This window comes from Oryzias melastigma, linkage group LG2 (genome assembly GCF_002922805.2).
Source record: "Oryzias melastigma strain HK-1 linkage group LG2, ASM292280v2, whole genome shotgun sequence".
NCBI lineage: Eukaryota > Metazoa > Chordata > Actinopteri > Beloniformes > Adrianichthyidae > Oryzias > Oryzias melastigma.
The window spans coordinates 8,199,699-8,221,106 of record NC_050513.1 but is presented as its reverse complement, the minus strand read 5'-3'; the positions used below and the strand labels follow the sequence as shown (position 1 = coordinate 8,221,106).

At 38.8% G+C, this 21,408-nt stretch overlaps 2 protein-coding genes across 12 annotated transcripts in view; one reads left to right on the top strand and one right to left on the bottom strand.

The window, feature by feature from the left end:
- Positions 1-3,276, bottom strand: part of LOC112160142 (R3H domain-containing protein 1) — a 42,560-nt gene extending 39,284 nt beyond the window's left edge. For 8 of the 10 annotated variants that reach the window (XR_002921615.2, XM_024294521.2, XM_024294529.2 and 5 more), the window contains exon 1: positions 360-535. The gene's annotated coding sequence lies outside the window, so the exon portion shown is untranslated. Of the gene's footprint in view, positions 1-359; positions 536-2,993; positions 3,016-3,141 lie in introns of those variants that run through there. The other 2 variants (XM_024294522.1, XM_024294523.2) reach the window with 2 other exon arrangements.
- Positions 2,955-21,408, top strand: part of zranb3 (zinc finger, RAN-binding domain containing 3) — a 162,254-nt gene continuing 143,800 nt past the window's right edge. Inside the window, exons 1-2 of one of the 2 annotated variants that reach the window (XM_024294520.2) lie at positions 2,955-3,077; positions 6,831-7,012. In XM_024294520.2, coding sequence (XP_024150288.1) covers positions 6,873-7,012 — 140 coding nt within the window. In that variant the 5' untranslated portion in view covers positions 2,955-3,077; positions 6,831-6,872. Of the gene's footprint in view, positions 3,078-3,277; positions 3,489-6,830; positions 7,013-21,408 lie in introns of those variants that run through there. The other variant, XM_024294518.2, reaches the window with a different exon arrangement.

The window sequence follows — 21,408 nt, the reverse complement described above, 5'->3', positions numbered from 1 at the left end:
GAGGGGAAAATAATAAACATGGAAAGCGGCGTAAAAGCGAGAACGTCTAGAAACCTCAGAGAGGAACTCATTAAAGTCCATTTGGAGGAATCAGCTGCAGAACAAACAGGGAGAACAATAGATGCAGAAGCTGCTTATTGGCTGATCTTGGTTAATTATCCCCGAGAAACTCGCCAGAAGATTTCAGAAGCAACCAGATAAGATTTTAGGTTTTTACAGCAACAAAAGTTGTTGGATAAAACATTTCTACTTTAAAAACAGCAATTATTAACAGCGTCAAAATTGGATTAAAGCTTCTAAACCAAATGAAAAAGGAAAGAAATGATAAAAAGGAACGGACATCTGCTCACAGGACATACCTGTGCGCCTGGCAGCTCTGCCCCCCATCCCTTCTGCTGAGCGCCTGTTTAGCTTCCATCGTACAGGAGGCACAATCTGCTGGAGAGCAGGCTGGAGTTCCAGCTCGCTCCGCGGCAGCCGCCTGCCGCCTCCTGTACTCGTGCTCGACTGAGTGCGAGTGGAAGTCGGCGAGAGGGGGAGTGTAAAGGGAGAGGTGGTGGGTGGGTGGGTGTCACAAAGAGAGAGATAGAGAGGGGTGGAGAGAGCCGGCGCGAGAACACGAGTCTACCTGCCACAGCCCATCAAGCCAGCCAAGCCTTGGAGACAGCGCCAAATCAACAGCTGCCCCCCGCGTGATGTCAGAGCCTCAGCAGCCAGTCGCTGCAGTCCAGGCCGGCTGGCACTACAGAGCGCCGACTGAACCAAAGTCACCGGCTAAATGGGGCTCTTCATTAGCTACTCTGCTTTAGGACGGAGGTGGGGGCAGCCCAGTGATGGATTGAAGGAGAGGAAGAGGAGAGAAAAAAAAAACGGGCGGGTGGAGGTGGCTAGGAAGAAGCGGGCAGAGAGGAGGTGAAAAGAAAAAGAGAGCGGCGGCGATGTGTCTGCGGCCAGATAGGTAGTCGGAGAGCAGGTGGAGAGTCGATGGGGAGGCGGTGGCCGCTGTGCGGCTGAGCTGGTAACTGGGCCACCTTCCCGCTGAAGCCGGCACCCCGCTTCCCGCACAAACAGAGAGCGCTTCAGGTTTCACCTTTTAGTCCAACAAAAAAGCTGAAACACTGCAGTCAAATGTATTGTTTCAAGACGCCCTCTGACCACACCTTTGCCACCTTTGCATTGCACGAGTTGGTGGATTTTTACAAGAAATCAATGCAGAAAGCCTCATCAATTCCCGATCTGAACTTCATTAGAAGGCAGAGGTGTTGTGTAACCGTACAGACACATCGCCGCAGAAGCGATCGACTTTCGAAATTTTGCTCCGTCGGAAGATCTCAACCGCCCAGCCCGAGTCTAGCCTGCCATAATGTGATTGTTTTCCCCTATTCAGCCATTCAGACTTTCGCAGCAAACACAGTGGGTGGAAAAGTTCCTGCTGTCACTTAGCAACCGATGCCAGGCTGCGACAAACGACCAGATCCAATCCTGCCTCATAATTGTACCATTCGTTATGCCAGGTCTCTGCAGAAATTATTTTTGTGCTTTTCTTAATCCCGTGAAAAGGTCACCGATTGAACAAACAATTTGTGGACAGGCGGATGAATTATTTAATGCCCAAATATTACAGGAACGAGAGATTTCTCCTCCTCCTTCTCTTCTTCTTCTTCCCCCTTCACCACCGCCCGCCTGGACGCCGATGAATAATTTAGTCCACAGGGCCACATCTTTGGCGAAAGCTATTACACCACAACCTCAGTGTGTGATAATGTCATCAGCTTTAAGTACGCCCTAACCTGCATAATCAACGGTCAAAAGAGCACAAGTTCCAACGCCGGGGCAAACAAATTATTAGCCTCTATTTTGAGGCTTAAAAATAAAAAAGTATAAAGCGCACAGCGTGTTGCTTTGCTGCAGACATTAACCCATTAAACCCCCGATGAAGCATATGGACAATGCAGCATGTATGACACAGAGGCCACTTAAGGTCTAAATGGGTTAACGCATAATCACCAGCTAGAGGGAGCAAAAACCGAGATCCACTCTTCACCTGCCAGGCTCCACTAATGAAAATTATACAGTCATGATGCCCGGCCTCATTGGTGGCTCGTCGCAGGCTCTCCCCGCCATAAGTGTCCATTTCTGTAAAGTCAATGAGGCGATCCTCGTCTGGGCCAGTGCATCGGTGATGGTGGTTATGGCTCCCTTATTACACTATTTGAGTTATTGGATTGTTGATTTATGGCGTTTGACAAGGACAAATATAGGCCAAGGCAGATGTTACTGCCTACTTTAAGAAGTAAGTTGGCTACAGACATGTAAACAAACAAACAAGATTAGAGATTAATAGCAAATAACAGTAGGGATTAATTTAGGGAAATAGTAGTTACCACTGCACTCTCATATCCTGTTTGCTCTGCGCAATGAAACAAGCCATTTATTCCCACCAGAAAGCTTTGTTTTTATTATTTTTTCACCTTCCTTATGGCCAAACATAGAACCCAAACATAAACTAAAAATATATATGCAAATTATGAGTTTACTAAAGCACCAAAAATGTGTTTTTCAGGGCATATTTTGTTCCATTAAACCCAGCCTCCCTTTACAAACTTAGCAGTTTCACTTTGTCTTTATGTCGTCGGTTCTAAATAACCAATTTATAATATATAACACAAGAAAGCTCTAATATATCAATTTATCTTAAATTCGGCGTATAAAAAATATTATTTGAACTGCAATTGAACGTAAAACCCGACATTTTTTAAGCTAGGTGGAGTTACATTAGCATACTATCCGCTGCAGCGCGAGACAGTCGAAGCAGGCCTAAAAATGTTAATTAATTATGTCCCGTTTACATGAAAATGTTTAGTTTTTTCATCAAAACGCCGAATTAAGCGACGCCTTTAAGAATTTAAATGCGCCTTAGATGGAAATTTGGATTTGAAGGTGTAACTTAATAAGTCGTAGCGGTTAGTCGGTGCTAAGCTAACGACTCTTACCTGGCTAGCGACCTTAAAGCGGCCGGCGAAAGGGTGCCGTGACAGCCGCAAAGTCGGCTTTTTCTGCCGACTAACCCACGCTGCGTGAGTAAAACGGACCGGGTGTTTTGTCGTGACAGTTGTGCGGGGTTTTGTGACGTGGGCTTACCGCGTTGTTTTAGCTGAACAGCCGTGGATCTGACGGAGAGTGGAAGCAGCCGCTTGTTTGCGGCGGAGTGAAGGAGAGACAGCGGGGCTGCTCGTGCGTCAGCGCCTCACGCTCGGCACGCGGCGCTGTTAAAAATATGTCACGTCTGGACGTCAATTTTTTTGGCGGTTTCTGACGGTGTCGTCTTGTGTTTCGCATCGTCCCAGAGCGAAACGAGATTTTATTTTGTACTTTTTGCAGCATGTTTTAGGGTCGAAGTAGCTTAGAAAATATAACACGTTGAGGGAAAGTGACGGAAACCTCAAGTCCCAGGCCACAGAGACGGCAGCTTTTTAATGTTTTACCCGGTAGGAAAACATTTGTTTTTACAAACAGACCCTCTTGGTGATAAAACATGGCCGTCACAAAAGAGGCCCTTTAAAAAAACTTTTTTAAAAATCGCCTCTTGCTTCAAATTTACTCGTTTTTATACGAGAACTTTGAGTTGAAGTATCTCTTGTTCAACAATAAACACCAATTTTATTGACTTAAATGTTATATCGCCCCCCTTTCTGCGTAAATAACGATACTAAGCAATAACCATGTTTATTTACACTTTCTAAAATTATTTTCATTGTAATTGTTAAAATGTAACCGCTTTTTTCTTAAAAATTTGGTCTCTGCTGCTTTCCGTCGGCCATACTACTTTGGATGACGTCACAAGTAGCTGTTCTGCATGAAAATCTGATTTCTTTTCTCTAGTTGTTGTAAAATCTGACTCACACACCAACTTCTCCACGCTAATCTATTTCATCCTGCATTTATGTATATTAGTATTAGAAATTAACAAATTTTTATGTTTTAATTTGTAAAAACTGTAGCAGACTGATTTAAAATAAGAAAAACTGGGCTGTTATGATAATATTTTCCCTTAAGAAGTAAGTTTGAACACAGAAAACTTTTATATTTTAGTTATATTACTGTCTTTATGTTTCAATGTCTTCATTTTCTGATTATTTCTAAAATTACACATATTTGGACTCAACATGGACATTAAATACATTTGTTTTGTTGATCCAATCTGATTTAAGTATTAGTATTTAGAGAGCTGACCATCTTAGATCCAACTATTTTGAATCTACATAAAAATTCAAACTTTTCCAAAAATGACTTAATACTTCTCAAAATAACAGCTGACAAAGACAAATAACCCTGATCTCAAAGTAATTGCACTGATTATTGATTACGACTTAGAAAAGAAGGCCCTAAATTTAAGTTTGTAAGATTATACTTTGAGGATTTATTATGATCTGTTATCTTTTTTTAATACCGGTTCACCTTTCCTATTTTTCTGTTATACATTTTATAATCTTGTCAAATACAGCATAATGTTTTACACCTGCTCCTTTGTCTACTTTCGTCTGCATACCTGTATGGTTGCAGTATTTTTATTGAGCTAGTTTGTTTAGATTTATATTTTCTGTTTTTGTTGTTACACAAATACCGGTATGTACAAAGTTCCACATAATAATGAAACATTGCTTAAATATTTGGATTTTGATAAACTCTAAAACTTTTTGTGGTCCTGAAATTATATAAATTAAAGGCTTTTTTATTAACTTATTACAGCAAAACCATCAACCCCAGAAAGTAAAGCAAAAAAACATTTAAATACTTGAGATAGATCTGTGCCATGGAATTGCTACGACCTAAGACTGACTGAATGATGTTGTTTTTAGCGTGGGTAAAAGCTGATAAGTGTTTGCATCCAACATTTACTCATATGGAATTTCAGGAGCTTCAAGTCCACTTCCAAATCCAATGCCTTATTCCAAATTGAGTCAAAGAATTAGATAATGAAAAGAAAAACTGTTTTATTAACATGTTCTTGCGGTGTTTTTTGAATGATGGAAAACATATATAGAAAAATTAAGTTCAAAATCGTATTTCTGTATTCAAATTGTCGTGAATCAGGGGCAGCTGAAGAAAAGCTGTTTTAAAAAGATCGTATTTGTTAAGTAGAAAATCCGCTGGGCGGCTACAAGCCACAACTAGATCCATGTACGTCTTTGTTTTGAGTGGCTCAAAACTGTACGGCTGGATAACTCGAACATTGCTAGCAATTTTTGTTGCCCTGGTAATGTTAAGTTGGGGTTGTGAGGGGCTGAACACTATTGGGAAAGCATGTAAACATAGAGCTCTCAACTTCAAGAATTGGTGTCGGAAAGTGAGGGTGGGGCGGAAAGTGGGGGTGGGGCTGCTCCATGGCAACGATCTCGCCCACGGTGTCAAACTTTTGACGCCGTGCAGAAACTGTCAAAGAAAACATTACAGTACAACATTAAAGGAAAACGTCAAAGCATCAAAGTACAAGGGAGTATTGGGGGCACCCAACAAGCTTTTTTTCTCGTAAATGTATGACTTTAAATCTTGTAAATTTACGAGATTTAAAGTCATAAATTTGCATGATTTAAAGTTCTAAGATATACTAGAATTAAACTACTAAATTTACAAAATTTGAAGTAAGAAATTAACAAGATTTAAAGTTGTAATTTTACGTGATTTAAAGCCATAAAGTTATGAGATTTAAAGTTGTAAATTTACAAGATTTAAAGTCAAATTTATAAGATTTAAAGTCGTACATTTACAAGATTTAAAGTCATAAACGTACAAATTTAAAGTTGAAAATTTGCAAAATTTAAAATAATAAATTTAACAATACTTAAAGTCATAAATTTACAAGATTTAAAGTCGTAAATTCATAAAATTTTAAGTCATTAATTCACGAGATTTAAAGTTCTAATTTTACAAGATTTGAAGTCATACATTTTCAAGATTTTAAGTTATAAATGTATTTGATTTAAAACTGTAAATTTACTAGATTTAAAGTAATACATTTATAATAGTTAAAATGAAATTTACAAGATTTAAAAAAATACATTGATGAGATTTAAAGTCGGAAATTTACAACATTTAAAGTATTAAGTTTACAAGACTTAAAGTGGTAAATTTATGAGATTTAGTCATAAGTTAACAGGAGTTGACGTAAAAAATGTACAAGATTTAAAATAGTAAATTTATTAGATTTAAAGTAGTACATTTACAATATTTAAAGCAATTAACTTACGTTTTTAAAACGTGTAAATTTACGAGAAAAAGACAAATTTAGCCTATGACTTTTTAAGTCATGAATATATGAGTTTTTTTCTCGTAATTTAACAGTTATGACTTTTTTTCTCATAAATTCACGAGATTGATAGTCGTAATTGATAAAAACCTTTTTCTTTGGCCCTAAAACTGTATCATAATTAGAACGTTTTTATAATTGATTAAAACATTTTAGTAAAATTTGTTTGCTAATTAAAAATGTTTTTTTAGCAGCTAGTAGCCATTGTTTGATAACATTTTAATCATCACTGTGCAACAACATGAGTAAAAGGTGGAGCATGTTCATTTATAGTTTGATATATTTAACAGTAAAGTCAGCATCTTTTCTTAATAATAATGCTTAAGATGAGCAGCCATCTCATTGCTTTACGTCTTTTTTTAATAAAATTTGGGTTTAAAGTTGAAATTTCTTCCCCTCCTTAAACACATATTACCCACCAGTTTCTTTAAAAATTCTTTCTACAAACAATTATTATCCTTTTAGATTGAAGTGTCTTTGGATGTACAGATGAAATGAAGTAACCCTATTTTCCCTTTTAAAGTCCGACCCGCCCGTGAAGCCGGAGGAGCACTCTCCAGTGGAGATGGCGGATGATGGCGGACCGAGCTCCTGCTGGGCTGGAAGATGGTCACAGCAACTGTCAGGACTTCCTAACAAGCTCCTGCAGCGTCTGATGCCCTTCCAAAGAGAGGGTGTGGAGTTCGCCTTGTCTCTGAACGGACGGTGAGCATCTCCTGATGGAGCTTAGTTGTAAAAATATTATTATTATTTTTTTTTTAAGAGGCTTTGTCATGCTGACAAACATAATAAAAGTACATTTTAGTACATTTTTAACTCGTATGCATACATTTTTTACATTAAAGTGCTGTAAAGACGTTTTTCACAAACCCATTCATTTTCCCCTCAAAGATTTTCAATAGAGACAGCTTTCAGATGTGTCGACCACCAGTGCTTTCTATTTCACTTTATGATTGTGCAGCTCAGCCGCTCAGAAAAACCTGATTTGGTCTTTTTAGAGCAGTAAAGTGCACAATAACAGCCTTTTAGTATTCTCAGCCTCTTTTTAGTTTAGTAGACAAATGAACCGATGACCCGCAGTTGTATTTTATATTTAGATGGTATGAATTTGAATGATAATAACTTATGGTTTGGAAGAAAATACCTCTTTTTTTTACTACTTAAGCTAAATGCGAACTGGATGTTGATGTTGTGCGTTTAGAATGAATTGTGTAGCCTTGTAACAGTCATGTACGCGGTTATATGACTGCATGTGTGTGGGAGGGGAGAAATACGTGAGGAAAAACAAGACGGAGAAGCTCTGGCATTGATGTCAGTGGAGGTCCAGACCTGAACTTTGCTGAAATGTTCCATATTTTTACATGAAATCAGCATCAAATCAAGCTTTATTTATACAGCATTTTTCAAACAGCTCAAATGTTTAACCTTATTGGGAAAAACTACCCACTATATGAGACATTCAAAGAAAATTACCAAAACAAAACCCATAAATTAGCAAATCATTATTATAGGTTGTAAATAGTATTGATAATAGTACATTTTATTCCATTTAATACATTTTTTTAAGTTTTGCACATTACAAGAGATGCTAAAATTAAATTTAATGCAGCCTGTTTTAATGTTTACTCCTGTAATATTTAATCTTTTTTTATAATTTCCTATCATCACTGGAAGTGACCAAAAGACCTTTTTCTTTCACAACCAAAAATGATGGGTTGCTTTAGACTCTCTTAGTATCAGGTTAATAATGACGCACTCTGATAAAAAATGTGTTTTTAACATGTTCTTGGGGCATTTTTCTCATAATTCTGATGCATCCACCTGTAGATATATAGATCCATGAACGTCTTTGTCTTCCTTGTTTGAATTAGTGTCTGGCTCAAAATGTCCAGTTGTATAGTTCCAATAATGTTGTTGCACCGGTATTGCTAGGTTGGGGGTGTAAGGGGCCGTAAGATAGTGGGAGAGAGTGTAAACAGATGAATTATGGAATGTGGGGGTGGGCTTACTCCGGCCCTCTCAAAATATGATCATAGTGGCACTTTAAGCAACACTAATCCAACAGAAAAGTTACAGCCCCACAGTGCATAAATCAGTGCTTTAGATCTTGGGCTGTGTATACTTCCTGGTTTGCATTCTTTATGTAGTTTGGTCCAACTTTTTCACCTTTAAATGTTACAGTAACAGAAAGAGGAGAAAGGGAGTTGTCATTTCTCACTCCCAACTCGCCATATATGGACGTTTGGTTCAGGTCCCCTCCACGCCACTTTTTGACATTTTGGGTGTCCCCAACGTGTCGTTTTTTGATGTGCTGGCGACCTGTCCAGGGTATATCCTGCCTTTTCCCAGAAGTAGGAGGGTTAGGCTTCGTGACCCCAAAAAGGACCAAGCGGCTTCGAAGATGGATGGATGGATCCCATTAAAACAGGGGTCCCCAACCTCTTTGCTGCGAACTGGTACCCGTCTGAAGGGTAATTGTTACTGGACCACAGATGGGGAAAAAATGCATACGCTAATAAGGGAACCCTTGGGACGCGGTCTGGTACTGGGTATGGTACCATGTCCTGAGGGTTGGGGACTCGACAGCTAGCACGTCAACTAACAACGAGTTAGGGACACCAAAAATGTCAAAAAGTGGCGCGGAGGGGGCCCGAACTATACCTCTATATATGAAGAGTTTGGAGTGAGAATGTGTAGCCCACTTTTTAGCCCATGGTGCAGCGGTACGGCGGTCGACTCCTGACCATAAAATTGCTAGTCCGATTCCCGCCTTGCCCCCGCCCTTGTGTCGAAGTGTTCTTGGGCAAGACACTGAACCCCGAATTGCCTCTGGGGGAAAGTTGGCACCAGTGTTCGGCAGCGGAGCCACCACCAGTGTGTGAATGGGTCTGTGACTGTGCAGCGCTTTGGGCCTTCGAAGGAAGGTAGTAAGCACTATACAGGTATACGCCATGGATGGGACCGTTGGCGTGGAGCAACCATAACCGTGAGCTATCTGTTTTACATGTTCTCTACCAGCTTACAGCTTCTCTCACCCCCAAACTAAAACGCAACAAAAATGGCAAGCAATATTGGAGTTATACAATTTTGGAGTTTTGAGCCAGATGACAAATGAAACAAGGAAAACAAAGACATTCATGGATCTATTCGTTTACAAGTGGCTGAAGCTTTTTCCAACACCAATTATCTGTCTGCTCCCGATTAACACCGATTTGTATAAAGGAAATACTCTGAAATAAAGTTTTAAATTTAATTTTCTTTATATATCATGAAACAAATGGCACACGTACTTGTTTAAAACACAAAAAACACATTTTTCATTGGAGTGGTTCTTTAAGGAGACATTTAAAATCACAGAGTTCTCCATAATGCAAATCAAGAAATGTTTTATTCTCAGCCATAGAATATAATGGACTATAATCCACGACCTCCACACAGAAAGACCCTTTAGCCCACATCTCTATACATTTCTTGACTCGTGTTCATTTATTTTTTTGCTGCACTGCCGGACTTTCCCTCCAGGCAACAATAAAGTGTTATTGAACCACATTGACAAGGTTAGAAGGAGACCAGACCGGCTCTATTAAAACAATTACCAGTTTGTCAGAAATTTTTTTTGGCTGCGTTCAGCAAAAACGGCAGAACCAGACCCGAACCAAGCTCCTGCCCTTCGCCGCTCGACTTCTTTGAGAAGGTCAGCGCAGTGGGGAAGGCCGGTCTGCGGGGAGCGGCAGCGCTGCTGAGGGACTGTATCGATCCAGGAGCGCTTTCCTGTTCCGGCGGGTCAGAAGTCAATTGGTTCTCGCTACAGCGTGGGGAAAGCTACCTCGCTCAATTTGCCGGCGAGCGCAGCCCTAGGACGGCTTCTGTCTGGAATAAGCAGAAATGTTAAAAGCAGATTTACTTCCCAAATGTTTTTTTGAATTTGTGGCATTTGTCTGCTTTGTTTTTTAAAAGCAGTTTCTCAAAGCAGGTCATAGAGGGCGTTAAGCACCACTTAGTCGTCCTTTCAACGTTTGTCACAAACACGTTTGTAGTTAATTTACCTATAATAGTTCAAAAATGCTCAATTTTCCTCGCTATTTTTTCCAACTTCAGCTTGTTTCTGTTTTTCTTCAAAGTACTTAGACACATCTGAGTTGTGGTTTACCCTCTAGGTAGCTTGGTTACACTTTTATCCAAACCAATTTACAAGGAAGGGAGATAACAAGCAAAGAATTAAGTCAACGCATTCTAGGTTAAGCAGTGTGAGAAAAATGTGAAGGATGTCGAGGGCTTTGTGGTTATTATTGGAGGCGAGGCTGCAGTGTGTGAAGAGTTCACTCCGCCATTATTGGATCACAAGGCTGGAACGTTGTTCGTACAGAGGCTGTTTCACCCAAAGAAAACCGCATTTTTGCCACAAAGCAGACCATAAGGTCGTCTAGAAAGTATCACCTTATAGTCTTTGCGTTACTGAAATGAACAAACCCAGTAGTTCTTCCTTTTGGACTTTGTTTCCTATAAAATATTGTTTTTTTGGTTCTAAATCAGACTGGGAGAACGCCCCTGTCAGATTCTCCAATTTCTCTTCATAGTCGATGTCAGAAAGAAGCTCAATGATGTTTATTTAACACTCAACATTCTGCATATTCCTTCTGTTTAACATGTAAAAAGGACCTTGATGCATTTTTCTCATTGTGTAGCCAAGCATTCAGGAAGTAATGCTCATGGATTTTCTCTTCATGTTGATTCTTTTGCTTCCGTTCTGATAAACTATAAAGCTTAAACTGTTAGTCGACCAAACCTTCTGGAAAAGACGTATTTGTAACTGCCAAAAGGAAAATAAAACTGACAGTACTTCTGGTCATTATATATGAGCGCTCGCCCTCACTTCTTCATCCATCAAGTCTAACCGTGAGATATCTTAAAGTTTATCTGTGATTTGGGTTTACTTCAGATTTTGGTTCTTTTGTTGGTACATCAAACACATCCATCAGTTTTTGTAGAGCTCACAGACAGCCTGTCACATGTTGATCAAATGGTCACACCCACATTTTTAGCACAATAAAACTAAATTTAACTATACAGGAAAACAAAAGAAGACAAAAATTATTTCTGTCTTGGTATTAGACAGGTGAATGGACACATGCTTGATTATTTGGTTACAAGCTAAATAGTGGTTGTTCTGTGAAGTGCTTGGGCTCCCTTTTTTCTCATTTAGTAAAAAAAAATAGGCTCAAGAAAGTAAAAGTTTTGCCACTCTTGTTCTTCTGAGTAGAGCCTAAAGCCTTGTTTCTACTGAGTAGTCCGGTATGGTCCTGTCTAGTAAGGAGTAGTATGGCATGATCCAGTTTATTCTGGCGCGTTAAACCTCGTTTCCATTGAGCGGTTTGTTTTCAAGGCACATGTGTGGTGTAGGCCTCACCCTGAAGCTGTTTATAGTCGAACCAAGGAATACTTTGTTAAGAAGTATCTCTACTAAATATATCGTCTCGTTATCTAGTCCTAGGGACTAAAAGCTGGGGCCCCTGAGCCAAATGTGGCTTTTTTACCCCTCTATTGGCGCTCAATGGCTCAAGAAAGAAAAATTGTATTTACTGTTTTGTTTCTGACCATAATGCACACTTGATATCCTTTACTTTTTCCCCCAAAATGGAGGATAATTTGCAAATTACAAAAAAACTGTGTGAACTGGGATAAATGTTTACACACATTCTTAAACAATTTTATGGCAGTTTTAAGTATTTAATTAATTTAATTGACCCTTTTACACATTTCACCAATCGGATGGACCCCTTTTACGTTTATACCGACAAAGGTCATTTCGAGTAAAATGTAAGTTGTGTAAACCTTTATAAAACGGTTTACAGTGGAATCTAAATAATGCATTAGTTGTTTTGCTTTTTGTCCATGTATCGCAAGTCATATCGTCATTGCAATATTCATTATTAATATCACAAATTGCAAGTTTTCCTCATATCTGCAGCCCTAGTCAAAATGTTTTACTACAACTTTGGTAAACTACAACACTGCACCACTTGAAGGATTGCTGGAGCATTGTGGGTACTGTAGTCGGGAGCCTGGCAGACTCATATGTCCTGTGCTTCAATGAAAAGAAATAGAAAAAGAGAGTGTTTTTTGTTTTGTATTTTATGTGTTACAACTGAACCGTTTTGAAAGTTATCAATAAAGTTTGATTGTGGGGTAGCACTCTCTGCAGATTGCAGAGACGCACATGAAAAACATACCAGCTCACAAGGAAAACTTCCCATCAACTCCATTAACCAATCGTCTATTTCTGGGCTCTTGTAGGCATTCTGGGTAGTGTAGTCACATTACATTATATCCCTTTTTGTTTCACCTAATGCGGTCTATAATCTTATACGCCTTATGGTTAAAAAAACAATAATATGTGTCCTTTTTTCAAAGTAAAAAACATTTTATTTTAGGAAAAAGTTTATTTTTATATTTGTTTTAGTTATGCAAAAAACAAATTAATTTATGTTTGTCGTAACTGTAATAATAACATAAACCCAAAGCAGTGTTAAGTTTTCTAAAGGGTGATGTGAGGGTTTGTGGTTCTTTCCTGAAAATCAGGCCCAAACGGCTCTTTAATTGCTGACAGTTGAAGATCCTCAATCCCGTCCATCAACCACCATTTCCGTGGGAGTTTTTCTGGGCTACACTTAACTTCAGCCAGAAAAATAATATTGCTAAAAATATATTATCCTCTTTCTTTCTCTTATGTGATAAGTGCTCAACCTGGAAAGAGTCCATCACTAAATGGGACCTTTGAAACGGCAGTTCACACATCAGCAAGTCTATTATACTCATATCGAGTATAGGAGGAAAATTGGCTGACTTCTTTCTTAGCGTTTGCTCTTGAGGGATTCAGAAACATTTCTCTGGATGTCAGGTCAGCTGCAAACATAGCTGGTCCCTCTTAATCTCCCTACATCTTGAATAATGTAATGTAATCTTGTTTCTTTAAATGTTCCATGTTTATTTCTTAATTTTAGTTGCTGCAATAAGAACTGATAATCTGGTGGGGTTTTTTTTGTGTGGAAACAGCTGAATTCTGCCCAAGCTTTGAGTCAGTACAACCATAGACTTGCTGGAGTTTTGGGGAGAAACGCAACATCTCTAGAAAAAGCAGGATATCCTCGTCTACAAAGAAGCTATAGAAAAAAAAACAGGCTGACAGCCGGAAGGTAAATGGCAGCCTGTCGTTATAAAACAACTCCCGAGACACAGCGAACATCATAGACTGATGTTAGATATCTCTGGGCGTAGGAGCATCCGTGGGTGGATTTTTCCCCTTAAATCTTCCAGTGGTTGTGCGTTTCAACATGCAGAGCATGAGGAGCACCAAGCTAAATCATCAAATGCTGTTGCAATTCAAATACTTATGGAGGCTGCTATATCGGCCTGTGTGGGAGGGTGAGTGAATGTTATGGAGTTAAATGGGGAGTGATGTGGGAATGTTGTGGCGCAGTGCCACAATAAAACCCTGTGAGTTGTGGTTGATTGAAGTCTGGAGAAAGTTGAGCGGAAGTTTCTTTTGGGTGCACAGATCTGCCTCAGTGTCAGGGGGTTGTCTAATCATTTGTTGAAGAAAGAAGTGGGTTTGTATCCTACATAACCATCACTTTGTGGTTGACAGCTAGCATTTCCTACAATGTAGATCCTACACACGAAGTGACCAAATGTTTTTTTTTAATTTTGTTTATAAAAATGACCTCTTTATTTAGGAATGTAGTTGACTCTTAGGTTAAAGGAGAATTCCTCTTTCTAAGTCACAGGCTATTTATTTTAAATCTGAGACACAAAGATAAACTGGTGTTGTGTATTGGCATTTTTTTAACAAACACATTTTTTTTAATCTAATCCCAGATTTGAATTAAGTTTAACATGTTCCCACGAATAGTCTGCTTTATATAATATACTGTATGTTTCCTTGGATAGTGCGCTTTATTTGGCAGTTGTTTCCTTTGATAGTCTGCTTCATTTGACAGGTGTTCCCTTGGATAGTCCGCATCAGTTGCCAGGTGTTCCTTTGGGTAGTTCGCTTCAGTTGCCAGATTTTTCTTCAAATATTATGCTTCATTTGTCAGGTGTTTCCTTGGATAGTCCACTTCATTTGCTAGGTGTTTCCTTGGATAGTCCACTTCAGTTGCCTGTTTTTTCTTCAAATATACTGCTTCATTTGGCAGGTGTTTCCTTGGATAGTCCACTTCATTTGCTAGGTGTTTCCTTGGATAGTCCACTTCAGTTGCCTGGTTTTTCTTCAAATATCCTGCTTCATTTGGCAGGTGTTCCCTTGAATAGTCCACTTCAGTTTCCAGGTGTTCCCTTGGATAGTCCACTTCAGTTGCCAAATGTTTCCTTAGATAGTCCACTTCAGTTGCCAGGTGTTTGTTTCCTAGGATAGTCTGCTTCAGTTGCCTGTTTTTTCTTCAAATATGCTGCTTCATTTGGCAGGTGTCCCCTTGGATAGTCCACTTCAGTTGCCAGGTGTTCCCTTGGATAGTCCGCTTCATTTGGCAGATGTTTTCTCAAATACTCAACTTCAGTTGTCAGGTGTTTCCTTGGACAGTCCATTTCAGTTGCCAGGTGTTCCCTGGGAAAGTCCTCTTCATTTGGCAAGTGTCCCCTTGGATATTCTGCTTCATTGGGTAGGTATTACCTTGGATATTCCGCTTCAGTTGCCAGGGGTTTTCTTGAATGTCCCCTTCAGTTGTCAGGTGCTCCATTGATAGTGTACACCAGTTGTCAAGTATATCCTTGGATGGTCCGCTTCAGATGGCTGTTGTTTCTCTGGATAGTCTGATTAGGTCGGTGGGTGTTCCCTTGGATAGTCTGCTTTAGACTATGGTCACATATTTTAAAATGACACTGCACGTCATCCTAAATGCAAGTTTCAAATACCAGTGCGATTCGTGCATACTTTTTAAAGATTTGAATGTGTAGTTTGAAGATACTGTAATTTAAAGTTATTTATGTGTAAATTGTATTTTGTAAAAAACTGGATACACAGTTACAAGTACACAGAGTTAAGCATGAAGTGTATTGTATGACTTAAAAATAAAAAAATTATGCACACACAAATCGAATAGGACTATATTCTCTGCATAAGAGCAGTCCGATGAAAATTTGCCGTTTTCTAGCTGGAGATATAAGAGCTACTACAAATTTATGAAGGTCATTGTCAAAAACATACATGTAGCGTGAACTTTGTGACTGGCAACAAAGACGTTGTAAAAATCCAGAATATGATTAGAGATGTTTATCTAACACTTAAAATGATTCCAAAGTCTTGTTTCCATTTTTGATAATTGTTTGAATTGAATTCCATTCACCAAGATTAAAGACGTCAGACGCAGAAACAAATCTTTTCTTGAATTTAGAAGAATTTTGCTTTGTTTATGATGAATATCAAGAAAATTCAAAATCAAAGTAGCTTTTTGTAAAGTACATTTTTTATTCAGTTTTTTCAAACAGGGATGTCATCCTCATAGAACAGACATTTGCAGCATTGGTTGCCAGTGATTTGGTTTCTCAGACTATTTTTGTATTCCATTTTTATGGCTTTTTTGCAGATAAAATGTCCTTGTCATTGCCTATTTAGTGAGGGATCTTAGCTTATTGATAGTGGAATTTTCTTTACTATGTGTCAAAATGAATTTTTTCCTGTTGAAGCTTTGGTTTACTGCTGTAAAAAGTTGTTAAACATTCCTCTGTAAGAATGCTACGATCCTTGTTTATTAGGAGGAGGTATTACTTTTTTTGTATAACATCCCACAATCAGGTCTGGTGCACATTACTTTTCTGTACTGTCAAACAAAGGTTGATTTGACATCTAAAGGGGCTCGATTTAACATTTCCTACTGTTACTAGGTTGTTTCACATTAATAGAAGATCAGCTATAGAACTTTAGAGTCTTGTCTTTTTTATGGTTGTAGTTTAAGACTAAAGGTATCATCTGAATATTAGTAATTCACCATTTCTGCTGTCTTGTAATCAGAGTCACACATTTAAAATGTCATCTGCATTTTGAAGTGGGACTTTACTCTGATAATGAAAGAAATATATTTTAGTGGGAAATCTTGGTTTAGCCTTTGACTTGAATGCCTTTCTAGTTCTATAGATTCTGCTGTTCCAGCAGGTTAACATGACGAAGGAAGACTTTGGCTGAAGCTCATCTGCAGCTGGAAAAGAGGACGCCGCAGACAGGCTGAGAGACAAAGAGGCGAAAGAGCAATACGTCTTAAAGAACAGTGATGATTCATTTTGAGAACCTGGACACGAGCAGGACTGGACAGTAGCGAGGAGCAAATTGAGCATGAAATGAGTTTGACAGTCTGGGGGAAAACCAGAATGATGAAGAGCAGTAATAGACCACATTCTCAGGGATGAAGGCAGCTATGGGCGAGCAGATCTTTAATGAACTTGCACAAAAGCTTCATGCAGTCTATAAATAGTTGTATAACCATATTGAGCATACTATTATGTGTCAATGCAAAGAATGTAAAACCGTGGAACTAAAAAAACTTTGTTTTGCAGACAATTGATCATAAAATGTGTTTATTTAATAGCAATAGATATAACACTTTTGACTGTTTTTAATATGTAACATAAGCAACTAGTCTGTTAGCATAACCTTTCCAGTCTGAACATCCTCAATTATGTCTGATCTTGGAAGCCTAACAGGGTCAAATCTGGTTAGTCCTTGGAGGGGAGACTCATGAGGGCACCGTCCAGTGTCTCTCTGTGCCTGTCCCAAGTCTTGTCCATTGCAGAGGTTTGGTTGAAAAAGGCACTCACCAAAAAACTGAAGCCAAAAGTAGACTTAAATGTTGGGGCAATTTGTTGTTGTGACCCTTGAACGGAGTAGCACAAAGGCAAAACAGGCTTTTACAAAGGCTGTAAAAGGGACAAACATGACAACATCTGTAGGAAATAAATGGTACATTTATTCAAATCCTTGAAATTAATTTACTTCATGCAGATAACCGTTCAGCAGTTTTAGAAAATGAAAACACACATTTGTATTGGTGCAAATGAATAGTAATAAAATTGAAGCGGGAACACACTAAATCAGACTAAAGATGCATCCTTTGTGTGGGGCCCAAAACATACACAGGAAAATACACGGATAAGTACCAGCCCTTCCACCCAAAAGGTGAAAGGGCTGGTACTCGGTCCGTGGAGGTTTGCATCATGTATAGTACTTCTAATGCTTGGTGTATAATGCGTTCACAGAAATTGAAATTATAAACGTATAATTCATGAACTTTTATTTCACCTTATAAAAGATTAAACGTTTAAGGTCCCAGGTAAGCCCGTGATTGTATGTTTTTAAGTACGGTCACGAGCACCACGTACAAATTGCGGGCTGACAGTTCGACCAGTTGAACATTTTAACGCTGAATCGTAGCAATGCAGCACTGTGACCAATCAGGGACTTGGATTTGGTGGTGATGTGTGGTTGGTGTCCACTTCAAAAACGGAAGTTTCAGCTTGGGCTGCCACGATTAGTCGACTATTAAAATAGTCGCCGACTAATTTAATAGTCGATTAGTTGTTATTTTATATTATATGGAGTCAGAGTGTAGTAAAGTTGAAAATTATAATGGTATTCTGCTAGCTTTTTTGACTATTTTGGCATTTATTAAGATTTTTTATACTATTTAGCAGTTTAGCTAATATTTCAGCTACATGCTAGCTATGTTGGCAAATGTAGGCCTTTTTGTTTTTTAGACTATTTTTGGAGTTTAGCTAATATTTCAGATGCATGCTAGCTGTTTTGGCTAACTTAGGCTTTTTCAGTTTTTTGGGCTAATTTTGTATTTAACTAATATTTTAGCTGGTTATCAGCTTCAGCATTTTCAGCAATTAACTTCACCGTTTCTAGCTATCAATTTCAACCTTTTCAGCTATCAGCACTAGCATTTTCAGCTGCCAAATTCAGCTTACAGTATTCACACTAGTATTATCACAGGTAATGCTATATATATAGTTTTTAATCAGTTTAAAGCTAATGATGGTTAAGATGTGTGCTTTACATCCAGTTTGCCCTTGACCCAATTAGTTGACTAATCGGAAAAAATAATCGGTAATTAGTCGACTATTAAAATAATCGCTTGTGGCGGCACTAGTGTGAACTGTTGTAAGCATGATCACAAAGGAGACATAAATAATTGCGGTTTGTGCCTGATTGGATTGATATGACTCCAAGACAGACATTTATGAATAAAAACAAAAGGTCTGGAGCAAGATTTACACTGCTTGGTCTTCTCCCTACTATAAATGGCGGACAAGCGCTAATAAACAGTAAAAACACAAAAGAAGAAGAAGAATCTTCTCCCTGTCGCCACCTGTGTGTGTGGCACTGATCCAGTGTCAATGAATTCGCATTCATAAACCGTATAGTAGCGGACCACACACGGCGCCGGTGTGAATGGAGCATGAAACGAATGTCTTCTTTTATGGTTGAGAAAGGGCTATACCGGACGTATATCCAAACGTTTCTGTTGTGCTTTGAGATCCCATTGACTTTGTGGCGGTTATTTTAGTCATGTAACTCTTATGCTATCTTTGGTATGTTGACGTTGGGTGTGGGGTCATCTGGACCACTACATTTTTTTCTCCCCCAATAATCTTTTTATTTTTACTAGTGTCCGTGGCAGACGTGAAATCCCGTCCACCTTTGTCCACCTTTGTCCTGGGATGGATAACACATCAATCTAAGGGTGGGGTCATCTGGACCCCATAAGAGAGTTAAAGAACAGTATGAATGTATAAGTAATGCAAACAACATATAAAACAAAATAAACAGACCTAAGAAAATCAAGGACTTAAATTACAAAACTCTTATAAATATTGCTTGCAGTTTACAGCTAATTGTTGTAGCAGAGTGAGATCCAGCCTCCTCCAGTCTGACTCGCCAAGTTACTTTCAAAAAGCTATCAGAAATAAAGAGTGATAAGATGAAGTTCTGACATTGAGTCTTGGAAGTGGACTGCATTTAAGAAGATGTTTCATTCAACCCTTCGTAATATGTGTTTTAACAGGAATATAAAAGAAGACAGTTTTTTTTTCCTTTTTGAATATGAACACTTTCTCCTGCATTTTCAAGGCATCTCACTTTTCCTATTTCCCTTATATGTCACTACCTAAGAATAAGTCTTGAAACTTGTAATGGATTTTTAATTACACAGGGCTATCTGGTGTTTGGTGTCTCATAATTATTTATCCTGAGCTTTAATAGGTAACTGGCACTTTTATACACCATCTGTCTTGTACATGAAATACAAGTTTATAAAGAAGTTCTGAGGCTAGCCATTACAAATGAATGTCTAAAAGAGGAATAATTTTGCGTAATTGTTTGAATTAACATTTCTTATTGTACATAATGCTTCTTGGTAAGTGGCATTCTGGTGCATTTAAATCCTTTTATGTACTGTAGAAGACATAGATCCCCTGCAGACACAGAGTGAAGCAAAAATACATTAATGAGGCCATTATGTTCCGGTTTAGTTACACCTACAGCTATATACAATTAATCAGAAAGTGCAGCTCTCCAACACTGCTTGGTAGAGGTTTGTTTGTTAGAAGTGAGCTTTGGTAATTCATTTGAAATCCTACGTGAGGCTGTCTCTAAAAACTTACCAGATGCAACATCAGCAAATATAAAAAGTAGTGTTGAGAATGACTCTAGAATTTAAAATACCAGTTAAGAAATAAATATAATTGTTGCTGCATCAGATATTGCTACAATTTTTCATGGTTTCTCATTGTAGTGTTCAACAGAGGAAAAATTCTTCAATGATTGTTATTGTTTTATGGTTACCACAAAAGATGCCATCAAGAAAACAGCAGACAGCAATAAAAGTGCTCTTCATTTACATTTAAAGGCGGTTTTCAGATTTGCCCTGGAACTATCAAACCGCTGCAACAGGTTCTCATTTAGTGGTGTTGCCTGAAACAAGCACTAACCAGAAAAAAAAGGAAATGCCTTAAGCCTTCGTCACATGAGTTGACTGGTACGTAAAGTTGTAGGTTTTTGGGCTTGGGTTGGGTTGGAGGGTTGTAGAGAGGAGCGGCCGCATCCTAAGGGGAGTGCAGGTGTGTCTTTTTTGCGACTCAAAAGATAAAATTGAAAATGGAATATATTGTTGTTTTCCTTTTCAAGTGTATCTTGAAGTAAACTGTATGTAAGGTCAATGTAAGCAGCACCCACTTATGAGTTATTGGTGATCTAGTCATTGCTAAAGTGCAAATATATGCCTCGTACTGACTGCATGGGAATACTGCAAACAGAGGTTCATCTCTAAAGCCTTGTTTCCACTAAACGGTCCGGTCCGATACGGTAAAGAGTGGTACAGTACGGACCAGTTAATTCTGGCGAGTGTTTCCGCTCCGTTAAGCCTCATTTCCTCTGAGCAGTTTGTTTTCACTGCACAAGCTTGGTGCAGACCACTAGCGTGCCGCTAGCTCACGCTGTATTACACCGTTGCCAAGGACGGCAAGGAACGTTTGCAGTTCGACCACAGACCAGGCCTTGCTGTTGTCTGCAGGCGTTTTCAATATAGACTAGTTACCAAAAGAGTTCACAGGAAACCGCGAAAACCAGAATGCTTACAAACGCTGGAAACGTTAGCTTAAATGAGCGCTATATTGGTGCTTTCTAATGTCGTCATCACTTTCTGCCAATCAACTGGTGACTACAGCGGCCCACTCCAACCGTTCCATTCCACTTTTCAATGAACCCTCAACCAATAGAGGCCCCCAAGAGGTACTGTTCGCTACTGTTTAATGAGTCCTTTTTATAATGGAAACGCTAAATACTGGACTGAACCATACCGTACCGAACTGTTCATTGGAAACGGGGCTTAAGTGCCTATACGACGTCGTATGTAGCAGGTCCACATAAACAATGCAGTGATTAGTGTAATTTTATATTTTTTTAAACAGCTGTGCAGCAAGCAAGGAATTCACAATCCTATCACATGAAATCACATGAAATCATATCACAATCTTATCACATGAACCGGCTTCACAAGTCCTTGTGCAGTGCCCAGAATTTGGGGAGGGTTGAGAAAAAGGGAAATCTGTAC